Source organism: Mastomys coucha, unplaced genomic scaffold, assembly GCF_008632895.1.
Source record: "Mastomys coucha isolate ucsf_1 unplaced genomic scaffold, UCSF_Mcou_1 pScaffold16, whole genome shotgun sequence".
In the NCBI taxonomy this organism is placed as follows: Eukaryota; Metazoa; Chordata; class Mammalia; order Rodentia; family Muridae; genus Mastomys; species Mastomys coucha.
In genome coordinates this window covers 86,188,967-86,210,115 of record NW_022196898.1, presented here as the reverse complement: position 1 = coordinate 86,210,115, position 21,149 = coordinate 86,188,967, and the positions used below count along the sequence as shown (strand labels likewise).

The following is a 21,149-nucleotide window of genomic DNA, read 5'->3' as shown; positions in this document are numbered from 1 at the left end:
TATATATATATATATATATATATATATATATATATATATATATATATATGCCACCATACTTGGCTTTTTACATCAGTGTGGGGATGGACTGAGGTCCATATGTTCATGTGGCAAGCACTTTACCAACGGAACCCATGCCCCCTTTTATGCAGTGTTGAGGGCTGACTCGAGACAATGCTCTGCCACTGCTTAACACCCCAGTGCTCCATGGTTTCACTCCAGGTGTGTTTGTCTCATGGGTCTGTCTGGAAGATGCTCAACTTGTAGAACTCTCATTGGCACCTCAAAGTCTTTAGTTTGGCTGCAGCCCCAGTTTGGGTCTCCTTTCTATTTACTGATAACAGCTCCTAATACCTTTAACTCTTTCAAAAGAGCCTTTGCCTTCAAGCAAAGCCAGGCTCAGAAGGACAAAGACCCAGGACAAAGGTCTTCCTGAAGAAGAAGCTAACTCCTGGGTGTGCCAGACCACTGACCAAATTCCAACACGGCTTACTCTCACAAGGGAGGAGCCCTGTGTAACCAAAACATGCTGCCGAGTGATTTCAGTCCCAAACAGAGAGGAAAGATGGGGTGATTCCCACTTTTGGATTTCAGTGGTAAACTGGGGGATTCAGAGAAAAATGAAAACATGTAGCTGGGAGCAGGGCAGAGACAAGGGTGTGCTCACCAGCACTGCTTAAGACAGAAACTGCCCAGAACCGAGCCCTCATCACGATTACGTAACTTGATATGTTTGGATTTTCCTTTATCTATACAATACGTGACCATCGACTCTGTGCATTTCTTGATATTTATGACCAGTGGCTGCCTGTTCATGTTCTTCAGTATCAGTGATAAGTTTATCTGAGATCTAAACATAAATTTATATTTGGCTTCTGTCCCACCACACAGCCTAATGAAAAGCCATTTTTTATCATTTAAGTCATCTTCTGAAAGGGTTCAAAAGACGAGAGAGACGGAGATGAAAGGTTACAGGTCACATGGTGACATTTATAAGCAGACTGAGGTCACTGTGGCTGGGTGAGGCTGTGCCTTGGAATCAACCCCCAGTCACATCTTCCGTTGTACACACTCACTATGCTGTGGCTCCACTGACTATTTTGATCACTTGAGATATCCAGTCTTGAAGAATGCTTCCTCTCATTAGACAACGGTTTGTTTGTATCCTGTGCTGATCAAAGAGCAAGGGGAAACACTTGAGACGGGATGCGGCCTTGAACCAAACCTGTTCCTCTCCGTGGTGTTCCACTTACTTTTTCATTCCACGCCCACAGTCCAATTCCAAGAAACGTTATTCCCAAAAACTGAAAGAGAAGAGGAGATGGGGGTCAGTGTTAGGGAAAGCATTTACTCACGCAAATACATTTTCAATTCATTGTTTTATTACATTACTTGATCGGAAAAACAAGACAAGACAAAACAAAACAAAAAAATCAGCTTTCTTTAACATCTGAGTTACCTAGGAAAAGAAATACCTTGCCTACTTGCTTAAAAATTATTATAACATTGAGAAGGGGTGGGAACTCATAGGTACCTGAATGTCATTCAAATCATGACTTATAATCGAGATGAACATGCAGAGTGGAGAGGGTGAGTCTAAGAATCTATGACACTGTTTATGAGACATGAACATTCAGGGCACACATCAGTGATGCAGCGATCTCTGTGCCACTGAACCATTTTGAGTAGACCAGGTAAGAGAGAGAACTTGGGAGCCCCATGTCCTCTGACCAGCTCTTTGTCACTCCTTCAAAAGGCAGCAAGAATCCTATTCTCCCTGTGATCCATGTGAGCCAAATAATCCTCAGATTGTTTTTGTTTGTTTGTTTTAAGACAATAAAACTGTGGTTCCAAGGGCCCCCATTACTCTTCCTAGTCCTACAGCTTCATGTAAAACTTGGCACACACATGACATGCACAGTGAATGACAGCAGACTTCCTCGAAGCTTTGTCAGCTGCACTGAGGATGGGGGTGGGGGTGGGGTGGCCATGATGCAAGCAGCGGTGGGACAGGCTTCCCACTTTAACTGGTTCTCACTATACCCTGTCTGCTCTGAGATGTACATTTTCCCCTTTTACATTTTAACATCCCTGAAACTGAAATGTGGTTTAAAAGGCATGGTATCATTCCCCCCAACCCCCAGCAGTATTGAAAACACCAGTGTGTCTTATAACTGGGCCGCCAAAGATCGGTGGCAAGCGGACAGTGCTGCCCACCCACGAAGAAGCCAGGGCCAGGACTGAGCGTGACTGGACTCACACAGACTCACGGAGTTTCCTTTCCAAATACTGACGTGGTGGGGGTGGGGTGACAAGTGGTTTCGGTCTGACGGTGTGAGAACACTGTTTATTTTACTAACATCTTGATTAAGTTAAATGTCAGAAGAGCTCACTGCTCAGAGGGTGTCCGAAGAACACAGCAGTGAGAGGTGCTTATTCCCCAGATTCACGGGAGTCTTACCCTGTCCACCCAGCAAGACCTTCCCACTCACAGCAGGGAGCTCTGACACTTTAGAGGCAGGGGACAAGAAATCCAAGTGGAGAAAGACAGTGCAAAATCAGTCACTTAGAAATGTGGTCCTGCTTATAAGAACAGAGCATCCCAGACCTCAAAAACAAGCAAACAAATAAGATAAAGTGCAATATACTTTAAGTGCCAGCAGAAAAGCTTCTGTGTGTCTTCTGTTTGGAAAAATAAACAAATAAATAAAAGCCTCTACTCTCCCTGCCCTTGCTCCAAGGGAGCTACTTAAAAAGCTTTGTCATGGTTAGTTTACTGTTGCTATGATAAAACACCACGAGCAAAATAACCTGGGCAGCAGAGGGTTTATTTCCTTCCCACTTCCATACCGCAGTCATTGAAGGCAGGGCAGGAACTCAGGGCAGGAACTGATGCAGAGGCCAAGGAGGGGCGAGTTTACTGCTTTGCTCTGTCTGCTTTTTTATATAATCTAGGAGCGACCACTTGCCCAGGGATGGCACCACTCACAGTGAGCCGGACCCGCCCATATCAATCATTAGTTAAGAAAATGCCTCTCCAGACTTGCCTACCTAAGTTTGCCCACTTGGAGACACAGAGTCCCCGAGTCCCCATTCCCAAATAGCTCTGGCTTGTATCAAGCTGACATAAAAGCAACCGGCACCCATGCTTAGAAAGATTTCTTGTTTTCAATGCCCATGAAAGAACTATGGTCAGCCCTTCTACTACCTTGGTCAGAGTGCTATTTCATTTTATGTTTCTGATATAAAGCAAGAAAAAGGTCCAGGAACTAACAATCTGGCATGTTAGTATTGTATTTATAGGTTCTAGACCAAATACAGTCACAGCTGACATACACATGACTCTGTCAGATCAGGGACACTCTAGAAGGCAGAGTTCAGGCTTCGCCGCCTGCAACTGAAGTCAAATGCACCCCAGGAGCAAATGTCTGACCTTCTAAAGCTAAAGCTCTCTATGGACAACAGTCACGGCCCCTGATGCAGCGCTCAGCCACCGTATCACCATCGGTAGTGGATGGGATGGAACAGATGGTATCAAGGTCAAGTCCCTGTCACACTGCTGAGCAGGCTGAGTGCATACTTGTCCCTGCCGGCCACTCAGGCACCTCTGCTTTCCAATATTTGGCAGACTCTCAGCTTACTGAGTGGGAGAGTGTCTTCTCTGAGCTTCACGGCAGTTTTACTTTGAAACTGGCACTGTTATGGCCCCTTTTTAGCCAAGGGGAAACTATGGGTAAGTTCTTCCATAGAGCACATAGAGGTCCTATGTGCAGGAATGGAGATCTGGCAAAGGGCAAGAGTTCTCACTGATGAATTCCCATCCCCCACCTGCGATGGCAAAGGGATGGCATTTGGGCCAGAATTCTGTGAGACATGACCAGAGCATCCCATATCTTGATGACAGCAAGCAGAGAAGGTGAAGTAAGAGATGGGTGCCTACCTACAACCTCAACCCTTAAGAGGAAGAGACAGGAGGATTCGGAGTTCCAGTACAGCCTTGGCTACAAGCGACTATCTCAAAAAAAGGGGCAAAATGTTGCTTTTTGCTTAAGGACTGATTGTCAAAGGGACATTCTCCAGGCTGGTGTTGACCACGGAGAAAAGTGAGAAATTTGGCTGGGGATGTGGGAAGTACTTTCTGCCCTTTACATACACAGTTCTCCTCTCTCCTCTTGGCACTTTGGGGAATTTTTTTCTTTTAAGAATCAGAATGAAAAAATTGAAAAGATAAGGTTCTGCACAAAGGAGAAAGGAGAGAGAGGGGTGGGGGGAGAGAGAAGAGGGAGAGGAGAGACTCACGAGTTCCTTTACAATTTTGCTTGGATGTTTCCTGCTTTAACTTGCGCCTTTCCAAAAGGGAGTTTAAGAATTTGGAGAAGGGGTACAACTCGAAACTTATGGGAACCATCTCATACCTAAGCAAGTAACGCAGACGGGGCGGGGCCTCAGCTTGCTGCATAACTTCGGCACTACATCAGCAGCAAATGTCTTCCCAAGTGCTCTCAGCCCATATGTTTTGTTTTAAAATCAAGCCGTTCCAGCTCCAAATAATTAACAGTGAAGAGTCAAAACCCAGGGACAGGCACGCAGCACTTGAAGCAGTTTCCCCTCTCCCCTTCCTGAAGGGAAGACGCCCAGAAACCCCACACTGACCTCACTGTGAAATCCAGAGAGGCGGGGGAGAGAAAGAGAGAGAGAGAAAGAGAGAGGGAGAGAGGGAGTGAGGGAGAGAGGGAGAGAGGGAGAAAGGGAGAGAGGGAGAGAGAAAGAGATAGAGAGAGAGGGAGAAAGGGAGAGAGATAGAGAGAGGGAGAGAGGGAGAGAGGGAGAGAGAGAGAGAAAGAGATAGAGAGGGAGAGAGGGAGAGAGGGAGAGAGGGATGGGAGAGAGAAGGAGAGGGGGAGGGGGCGGAGGAATGCTGGGAACTCCTCAGGGTGACCAGTTACTCTACTGAGACTGAATCAAAACCTAACCCCACACTCTTCCCACACAGCAGTGTATGCAAATGCTGGCACAAATGTCTGTCCATCAAACTGTCGAAGTTGTAAAATGAGTAACAATTATGAGCTAAATATGAGCTAAGACACTATTTTCATTTCTGGTTTTGGTACTAGGGCCAACTCTGGGCCTCTCACACAGCTAAGCAGGTGTCCATCACTAAGCTATACTCTCAGCCCCAAGGTACTAGATTTTTAAATTATCATACATATATTCAAAGATCTGTATTCACCTCGAACTCCCCTCTCTTCCTCCCCCAGGCTCCCCTCCGCATACGTCCACCTCATCTCCCCATTCTCTCTCTTTCTTTCATTAGTCATTAACTCAGTGAGTTCAGTTAGTGCTGTCTGCATGAGGATGAGCCCCATTCCCAAAGAAAAAAATGACTCCTTCTACCCCAGCAGACTTCAGTTGCCAATAGCTCTCAGGTAGGGGTGGAGCTTCATGAATCCCTCCCTCACCCCTCCCTCACCCCTGTTGAAAGGACTGGCATGATCTTATGCATGTCTAATGCAAGTAACCCCTGCTGCTTTGGGTTCCTAAATTGCAATGGCCTTAGGGGATTTATGTAGATGTCTTATTTAAGGTAGAACAGTATCCCCAACGCTCCCTTAGTCTTGGCAGTTACTTCACCCATTCGACCACTGGGGTTGAAGAGATGGTTCAGCAGTTAAGAGCAATGACTGCCCTTCCAGAGATCCTGAGTTCAATTCCCAGCAACCACATGGTGGCTCACAGCCATCTGTAATGAGATCCAATGCCCTCTTCTGGGGTGTCTGAAGACAGCTATAATGTACTCATATATACATAAAATGAATAAATAATTCAAAACTTAACAAAGCGTTCTCTCTCTCAAAAAAAAAAAGATTCTTTCCTGACCAATTGTTTATTACAAAAAGAAGCTTCCCTGGTCAAGACTGAGAGTAACACTGACCTATCAGTGTAAACATACACATTTGGTAACATGCCTGTTTGCCTTGGAGGCATTTAGACTCCAAAGACCTATGACCATGCCAGTTGCTGGCCTTTGCCCCGCCATGACTTCTGGCTGGGCACACTTTCCCTGTAAGGTTGGTATTTCAGCACGCAGGGTTCACCGGGTAAGCCCATTGATGATTTTTGCTCCCCGGCAGCCTGGCTCGTACCTTTGTCCCTGTGAAAGCTACATTAATTAGTAAGGAAGATTCCAGGCGAGTTCCAGCTTGATGTCTGTGTCCTGCAACCAAAGTCAGCCTCAGCAATACGGGTGATGGACTACGAGACATATCTCACCACGGCTCATCTCCTGCTTGGCCTGGAACTTGCTTTGTAGACTTAGGCTGGTCTTGAACTCACAAAGGTCTATCTGCCTCTACCTCCCAAGTACTGGGACTAAAAGCGACTGCTACCATGTCTGGCCCCATGATACAGTTTTTAATGTAAATTTCCAAAACCAGTACTAACAGTGTGGTCAATACTAGCCAGTGATCGCCTGAAAGGCAACCTCAGACTGAGGTGCACGGGCAAGTATTACGTGCATACCAGGTTCCAAGGTCTAGGAGGGCCCGGTGGTGGTGGTGCACACCTTTAATCCCAGCACTTGGGAGGCAGATGCAGGCAGATTTCTGAGTTCGAGGCCAGCCTGGTCTACAGAGTGAGTTCCAGGACAGCCAGGGCTACACAGAGAAACCCTGTCTCGAAAAACCAAAAAAAAAAAAAAAAGATCTAGGAGGAATGAGAAGAATATAAACCACTCCACTTCTTGCCATTTTCTTATTTAGTCTGTTTTGAAGTGTTAATATTTTATTTGGCAAATTTCAACTTATAATTAATTTTATCTTTTCTTTTTTTTTTTTAAGCATAACTCCTGGAATGTAAGCTTGCATTGAATTGCATTTGTGCAGAATAATGTTCACCTGTAGTATCCCACACCAATTCCATGCAGTAGGCAGACATTTGAGATCACTTATTTACCAGATAACAGAATATCTTTAGAAACCTTGTTCCCCCCAGCACTGCGCTGGCCTGTGCTTGAGTTGGGTCACTCAGGGAATACGTACTACTGAATATTCTTTTTTAAAAATTTCTTAAAATTTTAAAATTATTTTACTTATTTTTATGTGTATGGAAGTTTTGCTTGCAGTGCCCACACAAGCCAGAAGGGATCATCCAGTCCATCTGGGACTGAGTTACAGAGACATACTACTGCCACGTAGATGATGGCAACTGAACCCAAGTCCTCTAGAAGAGCAGCCAGAGCTCTTAACCACTGAGCCATCTCTCCAGCTCCTCTTAACCACTGAGCCATCTCTCCAGCTCCTCTTAACCACTGAGCCATCTCTCCAGCTCCTCTTAACCACTGAGCCATCTCTCCAGCTCCTCTTAACCACTGAGCCATCTCTCCAGCTCCTCTTAACCACTGAGCCATCTCTCCAGCTCCTCTTAACCACTGAGCCATCTCTCCAGTTCTTCTTAACCACTGAGCCATCTCTCCAGTTCTTCTTAACCACTGAGCCATCTCTCCAGCTCTTCTTAACCACTGAGCCATCTCTCCAGCTCCTCTTAACCACTGAGCCATCTCTCCAGCTCCTCTTAACCACGGAGCCATCTCTCCAGCTCCTCTTAACCACTGAGCCATCTCTCCAGCTCCTCTCAACCACGGAGCCATCTCTCCAGCTCCTCTTAACCACTGAGCCATCATGCCAGCCCTGTGTATTCCTCTTACGAAAATGCTTGGAACTGGAGCATTTCATATTTCAGAGTTTACTGCATTGGGGTCTATTTGCACAGACTTTCCTTGTTTACTCCAGTTTAAACAGCTTTAGCATAAAAATCCAAAACCATTAGCGTGGTACTTATAAACCCGTGGTTTTTCAGGTTGAGTATGTTCATCCTGTGTTTCCCCTAATGTGTCTAAAGCACGCTCTATAGACCAGCTCACGGTGGAGACATTGGGAAGCGCTTGTCCTAATACTCTAAGTTGCTCCTCTGATGTCTAGGCATCCAAGACGCATTCTACTGCCAGAACTGAGCATGGCCCCATGGGAACCGAGAGTGGTACAGTGACGGAAGCTAGACCTGGATTCCAGAGCCAGCGCAACTGATGCTTTGGCAAAGCTGGAAAGGAAAAACAGTCTCAGGTGTCATGGGGTGATTCCACAAGGATGCATCTGCCACACTGTCAAGTGGAAAAGCTCTTCTTCCATATCCAGTTATTTTCATCCTGGCAGACTCCATTGTTTTGGACTGGACCAGTGTCCCATCCTAACTGGCACGAAATGGATACTTCATCCATTTCCAGTATTCCAATTCGCCTTGAGCGCCAACTTCGGACTTGACCTTACATGTCTCAAGATAAGCAGAGATAGGAAAAACCAGACACAGCTCTTGTGTACAATGGGCTTACCGCTCAGAGGACTTTCAGATTATGAGAGAATAAAACTGCCCCGTGATAAGGAGAGAATTACAAGGCACGGCGTCTGTAGGGATAGAGGTGTGGCTAACTACAGCAGATGGGAGGGGCTGGCATGACCTTGGAAGGCACCCATTCATCACCCTGGAGACAAGAGGATTCTCAGAGACCATCTGTGAGACTGTGTGGTGGATGGGAGTGGGTGGGACAGACTGGCACTGATGATAAGAATCACCATGTGGATTGCAGACGTCTGAATCCACAGGGATCCAAGGAAGAGGCTTGGAGAGGCAGACAGGAACTGATCATGTCCGGAGTCTAGAGGAAACGTGGGGAGAAGAGAGAACTGCAGAGAAGTTTTTCCAGTAATGAATGGATGGAGGTGTGAAGGGAAATTGATCTTATACCTAGAATCTATGGCTCTTCAACATTCCAATGTGGGCCTGGGTTGCAGCTCAGTGGTTAGTATTTTTCAAGCATATACTGGACCCCGTCTTCAACTTCCCAGTACAGGGGTAATAAAACCCACTGCTCTGCAGACAGAATCAACTTCTGGGTGCCGTTCTTGGGGCTGCCTGGGCCTTGCACAAGTTCTGAAGGATGTTTTTCTTGTATGAGTAGTTGGCTGCTAACTGAATTCTCTGTGAAGCAAATCTCACGTTTCTGTATTTTTGAAAACTAAACTATTTGAAAATCATCCTATATTTCTGCCACCTCTGCTACTTATATTCCTAAAAAGAAGCAATTACATTACCAGGGCCGAGCCATCCAAGTTCTCACCCTGCTTCTAAACTGAGACTCTTTACTCCTGTTTGTTAAAAATGTAGCGGTTTCACCTGGGATCTGACCAGACTGAAACAAAGTTCCTGAGCAGCAAGGCAGGAAGCTGAGCCTCACCAATAGCCTAACAACCAGTGGACTAACGCTCTGAGAGGCGGAAACCTGCTTGAATGGATGGAGAGGTGCACCTAAGGCTATTGCTGGACAGAGACCAATGAGCCAGCAGGGATGCCCACTTTCTCTGACTCTCCTTTTTTCTGAGCCAACACTCCAGCTGCAGCAGATGGGTGGCCAGTTTACACAGGTGTCCTAAGCACACACACTAATACCGTACCTGTCTTGGTAGGGTAGGGTAGGGTAGGTTAAGTTTCAGGAATAAAATGTCCCTGAGTACAATTCCTGCCATAGCTAAGAAGGAAGTGTGAGCTGGTAGAAAATTCGATGAACAAAAAGTCAATCCCGCTCTTGCCACTGGGTTCTGATGTTCCAGTTTACAACTGTCCAGAATGGTCTTGATAAGATGGCATGGCAGACAAAACTCGCCTCTATAAACGAGACAATCCCCATGGAGGCCAGGACCAGTGTCTCTTTAAATCGTCACAGTGTCTCTCCTTTAAATTTTCAGCCTGGCCCCAGTACATATGGCCTACGGACCTCTAGCCCCAGTGCTGCACAGTGCTGCACACTCGCTGGGCATCTACAATCGGCAACGCAGCCACCGGAGGGAGGGCTTTGGACAAGTCAGAGAACTGAGCGGACAAGCGCCTGCTTTGTAGCACGGACTACGCAAGGAAAGACATGCAATAAAAAGTCACAGATGAGCGAGCGGGCTGCTCAGGGCTGCTCAGGGCTGCTCAGGGCTGCTCAGGGCTGCTGCCGGGGAGGAGGGCAGCCTGAGGAGATGAGACCACAGTGGAAGGCAGGTGCAGACACTGCAGCGTGAGTACAGCAGCCAGGGGTGCCCCCTTTAGAAACCCGTGAGAGGGTTTCTGATGATTCAGAGTTAGTTAAGAATTTGCTGTTGTTACAGAGGACTAGACTAGACGTGGGGTCCTGGTACTCATGTTGGGCAGCTCACAACCACTAGTTCAAGCCCCAGGCAGTTAAATATCCTCTTCTGAGCATACACACAGAGAGACACATAAATTAAAAACAAAATAAATATCAAGGAAAGAAACCCATGTTCGTTGGGCACCATGAAGGGATGAAGGGGCTGATTGGCGGATGTCCGAACAGCACCCTAGCTGAGGCCTGACATCTGGACTGAGGCCTCAGACAGATGGGAACAAAGTGGGGCACACAGTGCCAGGAACAGAGAAGCATGGCACAGAGGCTCACAGTAGCCAGGCTGTGTCAGGCTTCACAGGCCACCATGAAGACTGTATTGTGTCCCCAGGGTTCTTTGGCTTCCTGGAGCCCTGCTGCCCTTGCCTGATCTAACCAATGCCTAATATTACTGTTGCAAACTGGGGGTGGGGGGGGTCTAGAAAACCACATGAGAGCTAACAATAAGCAGATCCTACTGCCTGGGACAGCAAGGAGTCTGTGTGGATTATCCCCTGGCCCCCATCGCTCCTCAGAAGTTCCCCTGTCTGCTCCCCAACTCCTACCACAGTGGCCACTCTAACAGGCAGCTCCCATTTCAGTGTCAGAAAACCCCTGGTACAAGATGAACTCAGGCTCCCCAACCTCAGCGCTTCCCAGCCACACCAGGTGTGGCCTTGTTATATCTGCATGTGTCCTTTACACAGGACTGGAAAGAATGACAACACCTCATGTCAGACAGTAGGACAGTCAGGGCCTAAATCAACCACTGAGCATGTGTACAAATAAAGCAAATGTGAGAGACAGCACCTGAGCTCTGATTCATTCTCTTTCTCTCTCTCTCTCTCTCTCTCTCTCTCTCTCTCTCTCTCTCTCTCTCTCTCTCTCTCTCTCTCTCTCTCTCTCTCTCTGTCTCTCCAAGGTTTCTCTGTATAGCCCTGGCTGTCCTGGAACTCACTGTGTAGACCAGGCTGGCCTTGAACTCAGAAATCCACCAGCCTCTGCTTCCCAAGTGCTGGGATTAAAGGCATGCGCCACCACTGCCTGCCTATTTGATTCTCTTTCTTCTGTCACTGGCTGGAAGATCCTTCCAGAACAGCACACCAAGTATCTATGTATTTAAGAGACACTTAATGAAATCTAGATTGAGATCTAGTCTGCTCCTTTTTGTGGCAGTCTTAATGAATAGCTATAAAATACCTACACCTACAGTTTTGGGGGACCCACATAATTCTCATGCTGTGTGAGCAAAACATTTAGAGTAGCCTAGAACTACAGGGCTGGGGGCTTCCTTTGTCCTGTAGGAAGCTGGGATTCTTTTCAGGGCAACTGAATGAAAACCCCAGATGTTCTAAACTGCTGGGCCAGCTGTTGTGACCAAGTATGAGATGGGATAATACATAATTCAGTCTACAACAGCCACCTGAAGGGCTACCCTTCTGCTTGTTTGTGGAATTGTGGACACAGACTGCTGGGGCTTGAAGCCAAGAACAGGATCTGGAGCAGTCCATCACACAGAGCCTGGGAAAGGAAAAGGGGGCCAGGAGGGGGACTTCTTTGGAACTGCCCAGCACCAAGAGCCTGCAGTATCTTCCCAGAGACGATGAAAAGGCTTTTCCCTTTGAATGCACACTGTTCCAGGAGGAGGCCTTAAAGAAATGCCCACAGTCTGAGACAGTCTGGGTTAGAGAGCTCTTTGTTAACAGAACTTGGACCTTGACATTTTTTAACAAGAGCCTGTAATCTGAGATGGGGGGGGGGGCTACGTAAGCAATAAAATCCATATTCTTGGAAATTACCCAGGCAGTGCAAGCACATAAAAAAGGAACACGAGGGATTAGCTATCCACTTCTGGATAGAAATGTGGAAGTTGCAAGCTTACAGCTCACTAATCTCTGCTTGTCTTCCGGTCAAAAAAGGGCTTGCCCTGACGGATTGCTCCACTGGTTAACCCTCCCGCAGCCATTAGACAAAGCCAAGGCTGAAAACACACCAGCAAGGCACTTTGAAGGCTGCAATAGACTGGAAGTGTGTCAGACTGCTGGTGCAAGAAGTTAGTTATCTGTAGCTGAACTCGAAGCTCTGTGGGAAGAGGCTTCCACTGTTTGAGCTAAGCAGTACGAGACACAGCACTCACCAACTCTGTCTAGAAGTTTAGTTCTCTCGGGTGCACAGCTTTTGTGCTGAAAGATCTTGTTAACTTAAAAACAAAATACCACAGACATGTGTTAAGAGCTAACACAAACAAACAAACAACAAACAGCTAACACAAATAAAATTCAAAATAGGATTTCTCTTTGTAACGTGCAAGAAGGATTACATCATTCAATATATTTCGTATGTTCAGGACCAAGCAGGCATCGTGCTAGGTGCCAGCGATAGAAAGGTGAATAAGATAGCCAGGCAGAGGTGCCACAAACCTTTAATCCCAGCACTTAGAGGCAGGGGCAGGTGGATCTCTGAGTTCAAGGCCAACCTAGTCTACAATGCCAGTTCCAGGGGAGCCAAGGCTATGCAGGGAAACCCTGTCTTGAATGCCATCCCCTTCACCCCCCTCCCCCCCCAAAAAACCCAGATGATGTCTTTTATTAAAGAGCTAATGGGGGCACATAAATAAAATCACAACTTAGGTGTAGGGAATGGAGCCTTCCTGGAGGCATAGACAAGTTGCCATAGAAACAGAGGCATTGGGGTTGGGGGGGGGGTTGCTGACAGAGAAAGCTTCCTAGGAAGCAACATTCTAGCTGTGTTTGAAAGGTAAGACAATGGAACCCCTCTCCTGCAGAGGCAATGGCTGATGCAGAAGGATGGAAGTCTGGCATGGTGTATCCCTGCAGGAGTTCTCCAAGTGTGCTCCAAGGCTCAGACCAGCAGTGGTCCTCACAGGATGGTTCTGCACCAGGGCCAGCACCAGGGGACTTATTAGAAATGTCTCAAGACTACATGGAAACTGGCAACAGACTCTCTCAGTAACATGCCCACAAGGTCACTGTGATACATGGCTTTAAAAAAAAAAAGATTAGTTTGTATTTTATGTGCATGAGTGCTTTCCCCACATGTACAAGTATGTCCTATGTGTGCCTCATGACCACAAACGACAGAAGGAAGCACTTAGAACTGGGTTACAGAGAATTGTAAGGCACCGCCGTGCAGGTACTGGAAAAAGAACCTGAGTCCTCTGTAAGAGCAAGAGGTGCTGTAAACAGCTGATGTGTGGCTTTTTAAGCTTGAGAACCTAGAGGCCGGAGGGCTAAGGTAGGGCACGGTTTGCACACCATGTGTGGTGTGTACACACATGGACCACCAAGCCATGGGACACCAAGTGAGAGCTCCAAGCGGGGCGGGGATCCGGTTTGCAGCTTGGAAAACTTATTCACTACAAGAGAACGAAGAGAAAGCGGCCAAGCTGCTCGTAGTTAGGCTAGCTGAGAGGCCACTGCAGCTACCCTGGTAAGAAAGATCCCAGCCAAAGAGGAAAGGGGCAGAGACATCTGGGGGAAGACTATTGGAAGCCATAAGTCCAGAGGACTTAGTGACAAGAAGCAGAAGGGTGAACATGGTGACAGCTATGGGCCCTTAGGTAAATGTGCCTAGGTTTATCAGTGGTGAGGGGACTGAGGGCTCCGTACCACCATCCTCACTGTCTGGACACTCTTCCTACGGGCCTCGTTTATGGGCCTCGAGTTTGGCTGAACTCGGATTCATGGTTCCAAGACACAAAAGAATTTCAGAACTACCAGTTCACAAAACAGGGTGGGAGTATTAAAAGGGGCTCTAGAATAAGAATTAAGAGAAAGAGAGGGGCCCACAGGAAAATAAGACAAACCCAAGTGCATGACTGGGATTCTTCCCCCCCCCCCCATTGGTTTTTTTCGAGACAGGGTTTCTCTGTGTAGCCCTGGCTGTCCTGGAACTCACTCTGTAGACCAGGCTGGACTTGAACTCAGAAATCTGCCTGCTTCTGCCTCCCAAGTGCTGGGATTAAAGGCATGCACCACCACTGCCGGGCTATGACTGGGATTCTTAAGACTCACAAAGGAAGAACATATATATGTATATATATATATATGTGTGTGTATATGTGTGTGTGTGTATATATATATATATATATATATATATATATATATATATAGCATTTCAAGAGAAAGTCACAATTGTCTTGAGATTAGCCATATATACCATTTTGGTGGTTCTCAAGTTACATCTCAAAAGACTGCTATCTTCCTCCCTCCCTCCCTCGTTCCCTTCTTTTGACATGTGAGACTATGGAGAGGTTCTGGAGATGCCTTGGTGGGATTATAATATGATAAACCAGAAGGGTCACACAAGGGTAATAAGTTCGCATATGTCCTTTCCCTGTAAATGGGGTTTCTAGGGAAATTCCTAGCAAACTGTAGGTTTATAGCTGAGAAGGGAGAAAGGCCTTCAGCAGTTAGTAATAGCTCTGAAACACTTGCTTTGCCACCGCTGGGTGGCTGGCATCAACTAGATTCCTGGTTGAGAGTGCTGCCTTCCCCGTCTTGGGCTCTGCAAACATTTCTATCTTGAGTTCAGTCTGAATCCCAAACATGTGAGCCTGGTCAAGTAATTCAACCTCCTTGTTCCTCAGTTTGCAAATACACAAAGTGGGGGTACTTATGGGCGCATAAGCTCCATAGGTGGAGAGGTTTTCATCTGCTTAGTTCACTCTGTGACACTCAAACATAAAGCCATATGATGTGTCTCATACATACCCAATTGTACATTTGGGCAAAGCTACTAGAAAAAACCCATGTTGAACACAGACTCACTTCTCATTAGAACTAGAATAAAATTAGAATACTTCAGAAATGAATTTATATAGAGCACCCCCAAAAGTCTCAAAACACCTCAGGTCCCTCTTCTAAAAGGGACTGAAGATCCCCACAGTGGGCCTTTTGAAATGGAAGTCCTAAGAGAAGAGTGTCACTTCCTAGGAACACCATGGAGCCTTTTCAACAGCTATTACAAGTCATAATTCTGATCCAATCAATCCCAAGAAAAGTGGTAGCAGCTGTGCCCACGTTTAAAATTCCCTTAATGCGTTTACTAGGATGGCATCATCTCTCTGATCCTCTACATCCAATCAAAACCTAAAAATAAATAAATAAGGACGAGCTGACTGAAAGATAGGGAGATCTGTGGAGGAGATTCAGATCCATTGATTATCATGTGAAAGAAGGCCCAGAAGCAATTAGCCCTTTGTTGGGGATGACAAACAACCTCCATAAGAAATGCTCTATACACGAGGCATCTTTGATGGCCTCCCTGGCTCGGTGACTCACAAAGGGGGAAGGAGTGGATGTCTGAGAACAAAAGGCAGCCTGCCGGCAGCACTTACTTACTTATTCTGTATGTTCAGCTCAGTTTTTCCCCTTTCCAACTTTTCATGACGCTATAAAAAGAAACGGGATGGATCCCTTTTCAGCCAAGAACATCGGCTCTGCATACTAAGGAGCAAGAGCTTCACAGGAAACCCATACATGCCACCGAGTACCGACCTGCTCTCTTAGGGAATGGGTTTTGACACGTCAGCCATTTATATGTTCTTTTATGTAAGAGTTTATTTCCCAGACTCTTGGAAATTCATTTGCATACAGTTCAAGCTGTAGTCATAGCACACGCAGCTTAAAGATGGGAAGCTGAGCTCTCGACAGGCATTGCCTTGGAAGCATTCCCATGTGAACACACTCTGGAATTTTCCTTTTCTATTAGAATTCATTTTTTTTCTTGAGAGTGATGAGGAACAGCATGAGGGGATATGAATAAGCTATATTTATTTCTGGTTCAAAGATGCCGGTAACTTCTTGTTCTCTGAATAGCACTGTGATGGTGAAATGAGAGATGAAATAATGTACCCCAAATCAACAAGCTTCAAAAATGATTCAGATGAATGTAATGAGTCAATATGGAAATAGACATTTCATTATTAAAGATTAAGACTGTTGAACCGTCCCAAGTAAAATGAAAGTATAGGGGAACTGTATGAATTATAAACAGTAATATGGCCTAGTAAGGGAAAACTTGAATGGACAAGCTCTGGTTCAAAACTGGCTCCAGCATTTACCAAATGTGACCTTGGGCAGCCTGACAGACTAGGTTTTCCATCGATACAGTTACTGTATTCACAAAGGCAGACATAAGAACAAGTGGCTGAGACATTTTGTATGCAGTAGATACTTGGTAAGCACACGTCGCTGCCGCAATTAAAATGTAATAGAGAAAGTTTCTTAAGCTTAATAGAAGGTCACTTCTCAGATGATGGCCAGAAACTAACATGCCATCTGTGCCTTATTCAATTAACCTAGCAGATTTTTACCAGAACTGGAAGAATATAGACTGTGGGAGAAAAAGATTACAAAGATGATTTTTTTAATCCCCTTTTCCTCATCTGAAAGAAAGTTCCTTTCATACTTAATATAAAATTTCATTTAAAGCTGTTTAACCAGAGAAGATCGCCATGGGAGAATGAACCACTGACAGAATACATTAGGCTTGCATTAATTCATAGCAGTAGCATAATGCCTATGAAAAATAAGCTGGCGGGTAGCCCAAGGTTTGCCCTTGAGCCTCAGCCAGCAGGGAAGTTTCATGCAATATGATTAGTGAATGGAGAGACCCTGGGTGATTAATTAGTGCCCCACGTCAATCCTATTAGAACAGCTTTCCACCAGTAATGTAAATAAGCCACCTGATTTTAACTTCCTGATCTCAAAACCAACTTCCATGTGAACATGACTTTGTCAAGCACTTTAAATGCTGAAGAAAGATTTTCTCCAAATCTCCTTTCAGAGGAGCCTTGCTTCCTTTGACATACATTTTAGCTTGGCTAAGTGGCAGGCGGGATGGGAAGGAATCCAAATAAGGCAACTTGCCTGCAAATTCGCTGAGTGCAGAATTAAACTAAACCCATTTCAAAGTCTCCATGAGTGTTGGATGCTCAAAAGTGAAATCTGCCTATGGATGAGCAGATTTGCTAAATATGCTGAGATGTCCACCAAGCCCAGAAAAGAAGTCATTATAGGAAGCATGCGCTGTTTATGCATAGTTGATGGCTGCCAGGGGAGGGAGAGACGTGAAAGTTATTGGGGGTCAGCTGGGAAGAGTTAAGAGTTAAGTAACTGGGGGTAGGGGAGACAAGAGAGTGAACATGGCGAAAATATTCATGTATGAAAACATCCTACTGAAATCCACTGTGAATAATGCAAACTACCGACCCCTAAAAGTGTGCATCAGAGACTAGCTCATTCTTAAGCTATGACTTCCTAGATATTTCTGGCAGGCAGATTTTAAGAATTTTATAAACAGCATACAATTCTTTCTCAAATTTATAGAGTCTGGGAAGTTCAGGGATGGTATATATTTTAATCAGGCACTGCCCCAAGACAGATGGGGCTATGGCTACCTCTGTTAGTCAAGATGGTACAGGGAACGGGTCCTAGTATATCAGTCAAGCTTCTGAAATTAGATTGAATGGGGACAAACTTCCTAGATTGAATCACCTCCTTTAAATAAGGCCAGCCTTTGGGTAGATAATTTGTGTCGACATAAAATGGGTCCTGCTCTTCTCTGAACGTCCTCATTAGAAGCACAAAACTGAACTCTAGATGTGAGAGACGGCATCTGACTAAGGTATCTGTACTTTCTCCTCTGTGTGATGTCTTCACCTTGCAGACAAATGGCCCCAATATAAATAAGTAAACTGCTCCATGTACATACCATCCTGTCAAGGATCTACTACAAATCATCACAAAACACATGCAAAGTCGCTTCTTGCTGCAAAGGCGGGCCTTGTAGGCTGAAGTAATTACCTATCACACTGCAAAGGTCAAAGGTTTAAAGATTTGCAACGCCAACCATATCTCATTCTTTTTTAGATATGTAACAAATCAAGGCAGCCCAGCAGATAGCCATGCCACAACGGCAGTGTGATGTGGTGGCTTTCAAGTGTCCGCACAGAGCTAGAGGCGCATCCAGGCACCGTGCACTTTCCAAGAGCTTCGGTGGCCAGGACACTCTGGGGCATGTGCCTGTTGATGGATGAGGTCAGCACAGAGCTCATGCCCTGACCGCACTCACCATCAAGCCACTGAGATAAGTTGTAAATCAGTAATTAGCATAAGAGCCAATTTGCAGTAAATGCTGTAAATGAGATTGAGAAAAGTGATAAGGTCAGAGGAGGCACCAGATGCCAAGATGAGGGAGGATTTCATGAGGGGGACAAGTCTCCAGGGAGGGCCCAGGATGTAGAGAAGTGAAGATGGAGAGCCTCTAGACCACTGTTTTTCAAATAGCAGGTCACAACCCCTCTGCGGCCTTTTTAATAGGTCAGGACCAGCACTTTCATCCTTAATGAAATGGGATACAATGTTACTGAGTGTGGCAAGATGAAGGGCTACTTCAAGATGCTTCCCATACACTGTTACAATGAAGCACAGAGGGGGCTTGGCTTCAAAAGGTGTGTCCAGATTCATGGAAAACGAAAAGGGAAATCATCTACCTAGCTAGAAAAGGACATGGCTATGAGGCCATTCCAAGCCCTTAGGCACAGAATGGCACTGAAGATCAGACTGGATAATCGGTGTACAAAGAGGTCATTGGGGGGCTTTTGGTTTTTCATCTCTTCCACCCTATGCTTCATTGACACCTGCAGTGCTTAGCGGTTCACCCCTGGGCTGCTTTTGCTTAATTGCAAGCTCCGTCCTTCCAAGTGGTACTGACTACATTCAGGACAGTGAGACTCCGATCTGACTGACAACTAGCCCACAAAATGAGGCCCTCTTCTCTGAATTGGAAGCTCAGAATAGGCAAAAAAACAAACCTATGGAGTGATCAGAGCTGAGGCCTCAGGAATTTTAATCCTGTACCTTCAAAGGACTAATGCGAGTAGACATCACCTGACTGCATCACGTGACTGTTCTACTTTCGGAATTTCTTTTGATCACTCAATTTCAGAATATGAGATCAATTTAATGCTCTCCAAATCCCAGCCTCCCCCACCCCTCCCCCACCACCAAATTACATAAAAACTCCGGAGTTCAACTGTTCTTTCTTAGCAACTCCCCCAGAAAGGTTTAAGCGAAGGTTCTCATTTCTCACCGGCTGCATTAAAATCCCTTTCAGTTCATTTGGCAGCAAAGAAGTTAATGACTGTTATCACTTGAAAAAATGCTTTGAAGAAAATATAAAAATAGGTGCAATTGCAAAAGGCAGCCTGAAGCAGAAATCCTGATATGAAAGAGGGAACCCACTGCCTTTCCCAGATTCGCTCAGTGTGGCCTCTGTTCTCACCCTTGGGCATCCTGCCTGAACCTGCCCACCCCACGGACACCTGAAGACTCAGGGTGTAAGCTGCACAGAGTGTGGAAAAGCCAGGGCTACAGACAATCCACACACCAGCACTCAGAATAGCTGCGAACATACCGACACTCTCAACAGAAAAAAAAAATGTTAAAGAAATATTGATAGATGATGGAACAATGGTGTATCTAATTTAAAGGAGAAAAGATTGGAAGTCATTATTTCTGATGAATAGCGATGCGGGAGGTAAGGCTGCTGAGCGGCAAAAGGGAATCAGTATTTCCCCCGTTTCTATCAAAACCAACACTTTCAAGAGTCAAAGCAGCACTTCCACATACCCAACTGCCAGAGGAGCCAGGACACCAGCTGGGCACCAGTTCTGCCACCAACAGGAAAAGCAGCTGTTTCTGTTATTCCCCCATATTCTCGGTTATCCAGCCCAGGGCTCCTCTTTACAAAGAAGAAAGAGACCCAAGATGTGGACATGTCGATAAAATAGCCCCTAAATGTGCAGATGCAGAGAGAGTACAAAATCCTAGATGAATTCATCAATCAACTGCAAGGAACATTATCAAACCAACAGAGCTCACTCACACTAGCCCCAAGTAGGAGAAGGAACAGATGATGTTTTCTCACTGTCGCTAAAACACTGATGTAGCATGCAGCCTGCTTCTATATTTAATCTGTTTTGGTATTGTGACTTCCACAAATGTTTGCATAGAGAACACCTGTTTACATAAGTAAATTGAACAAAACAACCAAACCCAGAGGCCAGACTGGAGTAATTAGCCCTTGTACTTAACCCAAGCCAGCCAATTATAACAAAGAGTCACAGGGCAAGCCTTGGATTCATTTGAAGACTGAACATGGCAGCAGCGGTGAGATTCAGGCTGATGTGGGTGTAAGCCAATCTGAATGAGAGGAAAGCTTTCTCCTTGTCTATTTACCAGATACATGATGACTAATGATCAGTTCTGTGATGCCTACATATAAGGGTGCCTGCCATTCTGCTGGAAATGGAAGCAAGCTACCCACTTAAGAATGAGCATGCTGCAAATCAACTTTCATTTTTCTCAGTCATGGCAGTCATTGTACGGGGAGGTATTAAGTGTAACACATTTTACAGAAGAGGGGGCTGGTTAAGGAACCTGAATAGGTCACACAGTGGAAAAGACCAGAGGCAAGACCCCAAAACCCGATTCTACCACCCAAGCTCCAAATCACAGAAGGCTCTTGGCCATTTCAATTCTTAAATGGTATAGCATGCCTCGTACACACACACACACACATACACACACACACACACACACACACACACACACACACAGAGATGGAGCTGCCCTCTACCCAAATATTCACTTATAATGTACATGGCCCCAGATGCCAAAGGCACTAGAATTTTTACCTGCTTATTAGAGAGCCCCCTGTGTTCAATTAACACAGGTACCCACCACCCTCAGAGGTTAAAGAAATTGGAGACTGTCTCTTTCAATGTAGAGGGTTAGATTCAAATTTGAAACCAACCACAACTATTTCTAAAATGTAAAACAATTGCAGAAAGCAGTCATGTAGTTCAAAACCAATATACTACCTAGAGATAAAAAGTGAAAAAGAAAGG

At 45.6% G+C, this 21,149-nt stretch overlaps 1 protein-coding gene across 4 annotated transcripts in view; it reads right to left on the bottom strand.

The window, feature by feature from the left end:
* Tspan5 (tetraspanin 5) overlaps positions 1 to 21,149 on the bottom strand; it is a 166,444-nt gene that overhangs the window by 35,375 nt on the left and 109,920 nt on the right. For 3 of the 4 annotated variants that reach the window (XR_004119853.1, XM_031375652.1, XM_031375653.1), the window contains exon 2: positions 1,254 to 1,304. Coding sequence is in view for 2 of the 4 variants with exons in the window: in XM_031375652.1 (XP_031231512.1) it covers positions 1,254 to 1,304 (51 nt within the window). In the remaining 2 variants the exon portion in view is untranslated. Of the gene's footprint in view, positions 1 to 1,253; positions 1,305 to 21,149 lie in introns of those variants that run through there. The other variant, XM_031375655.1, reaches the window with a different exon arrangement.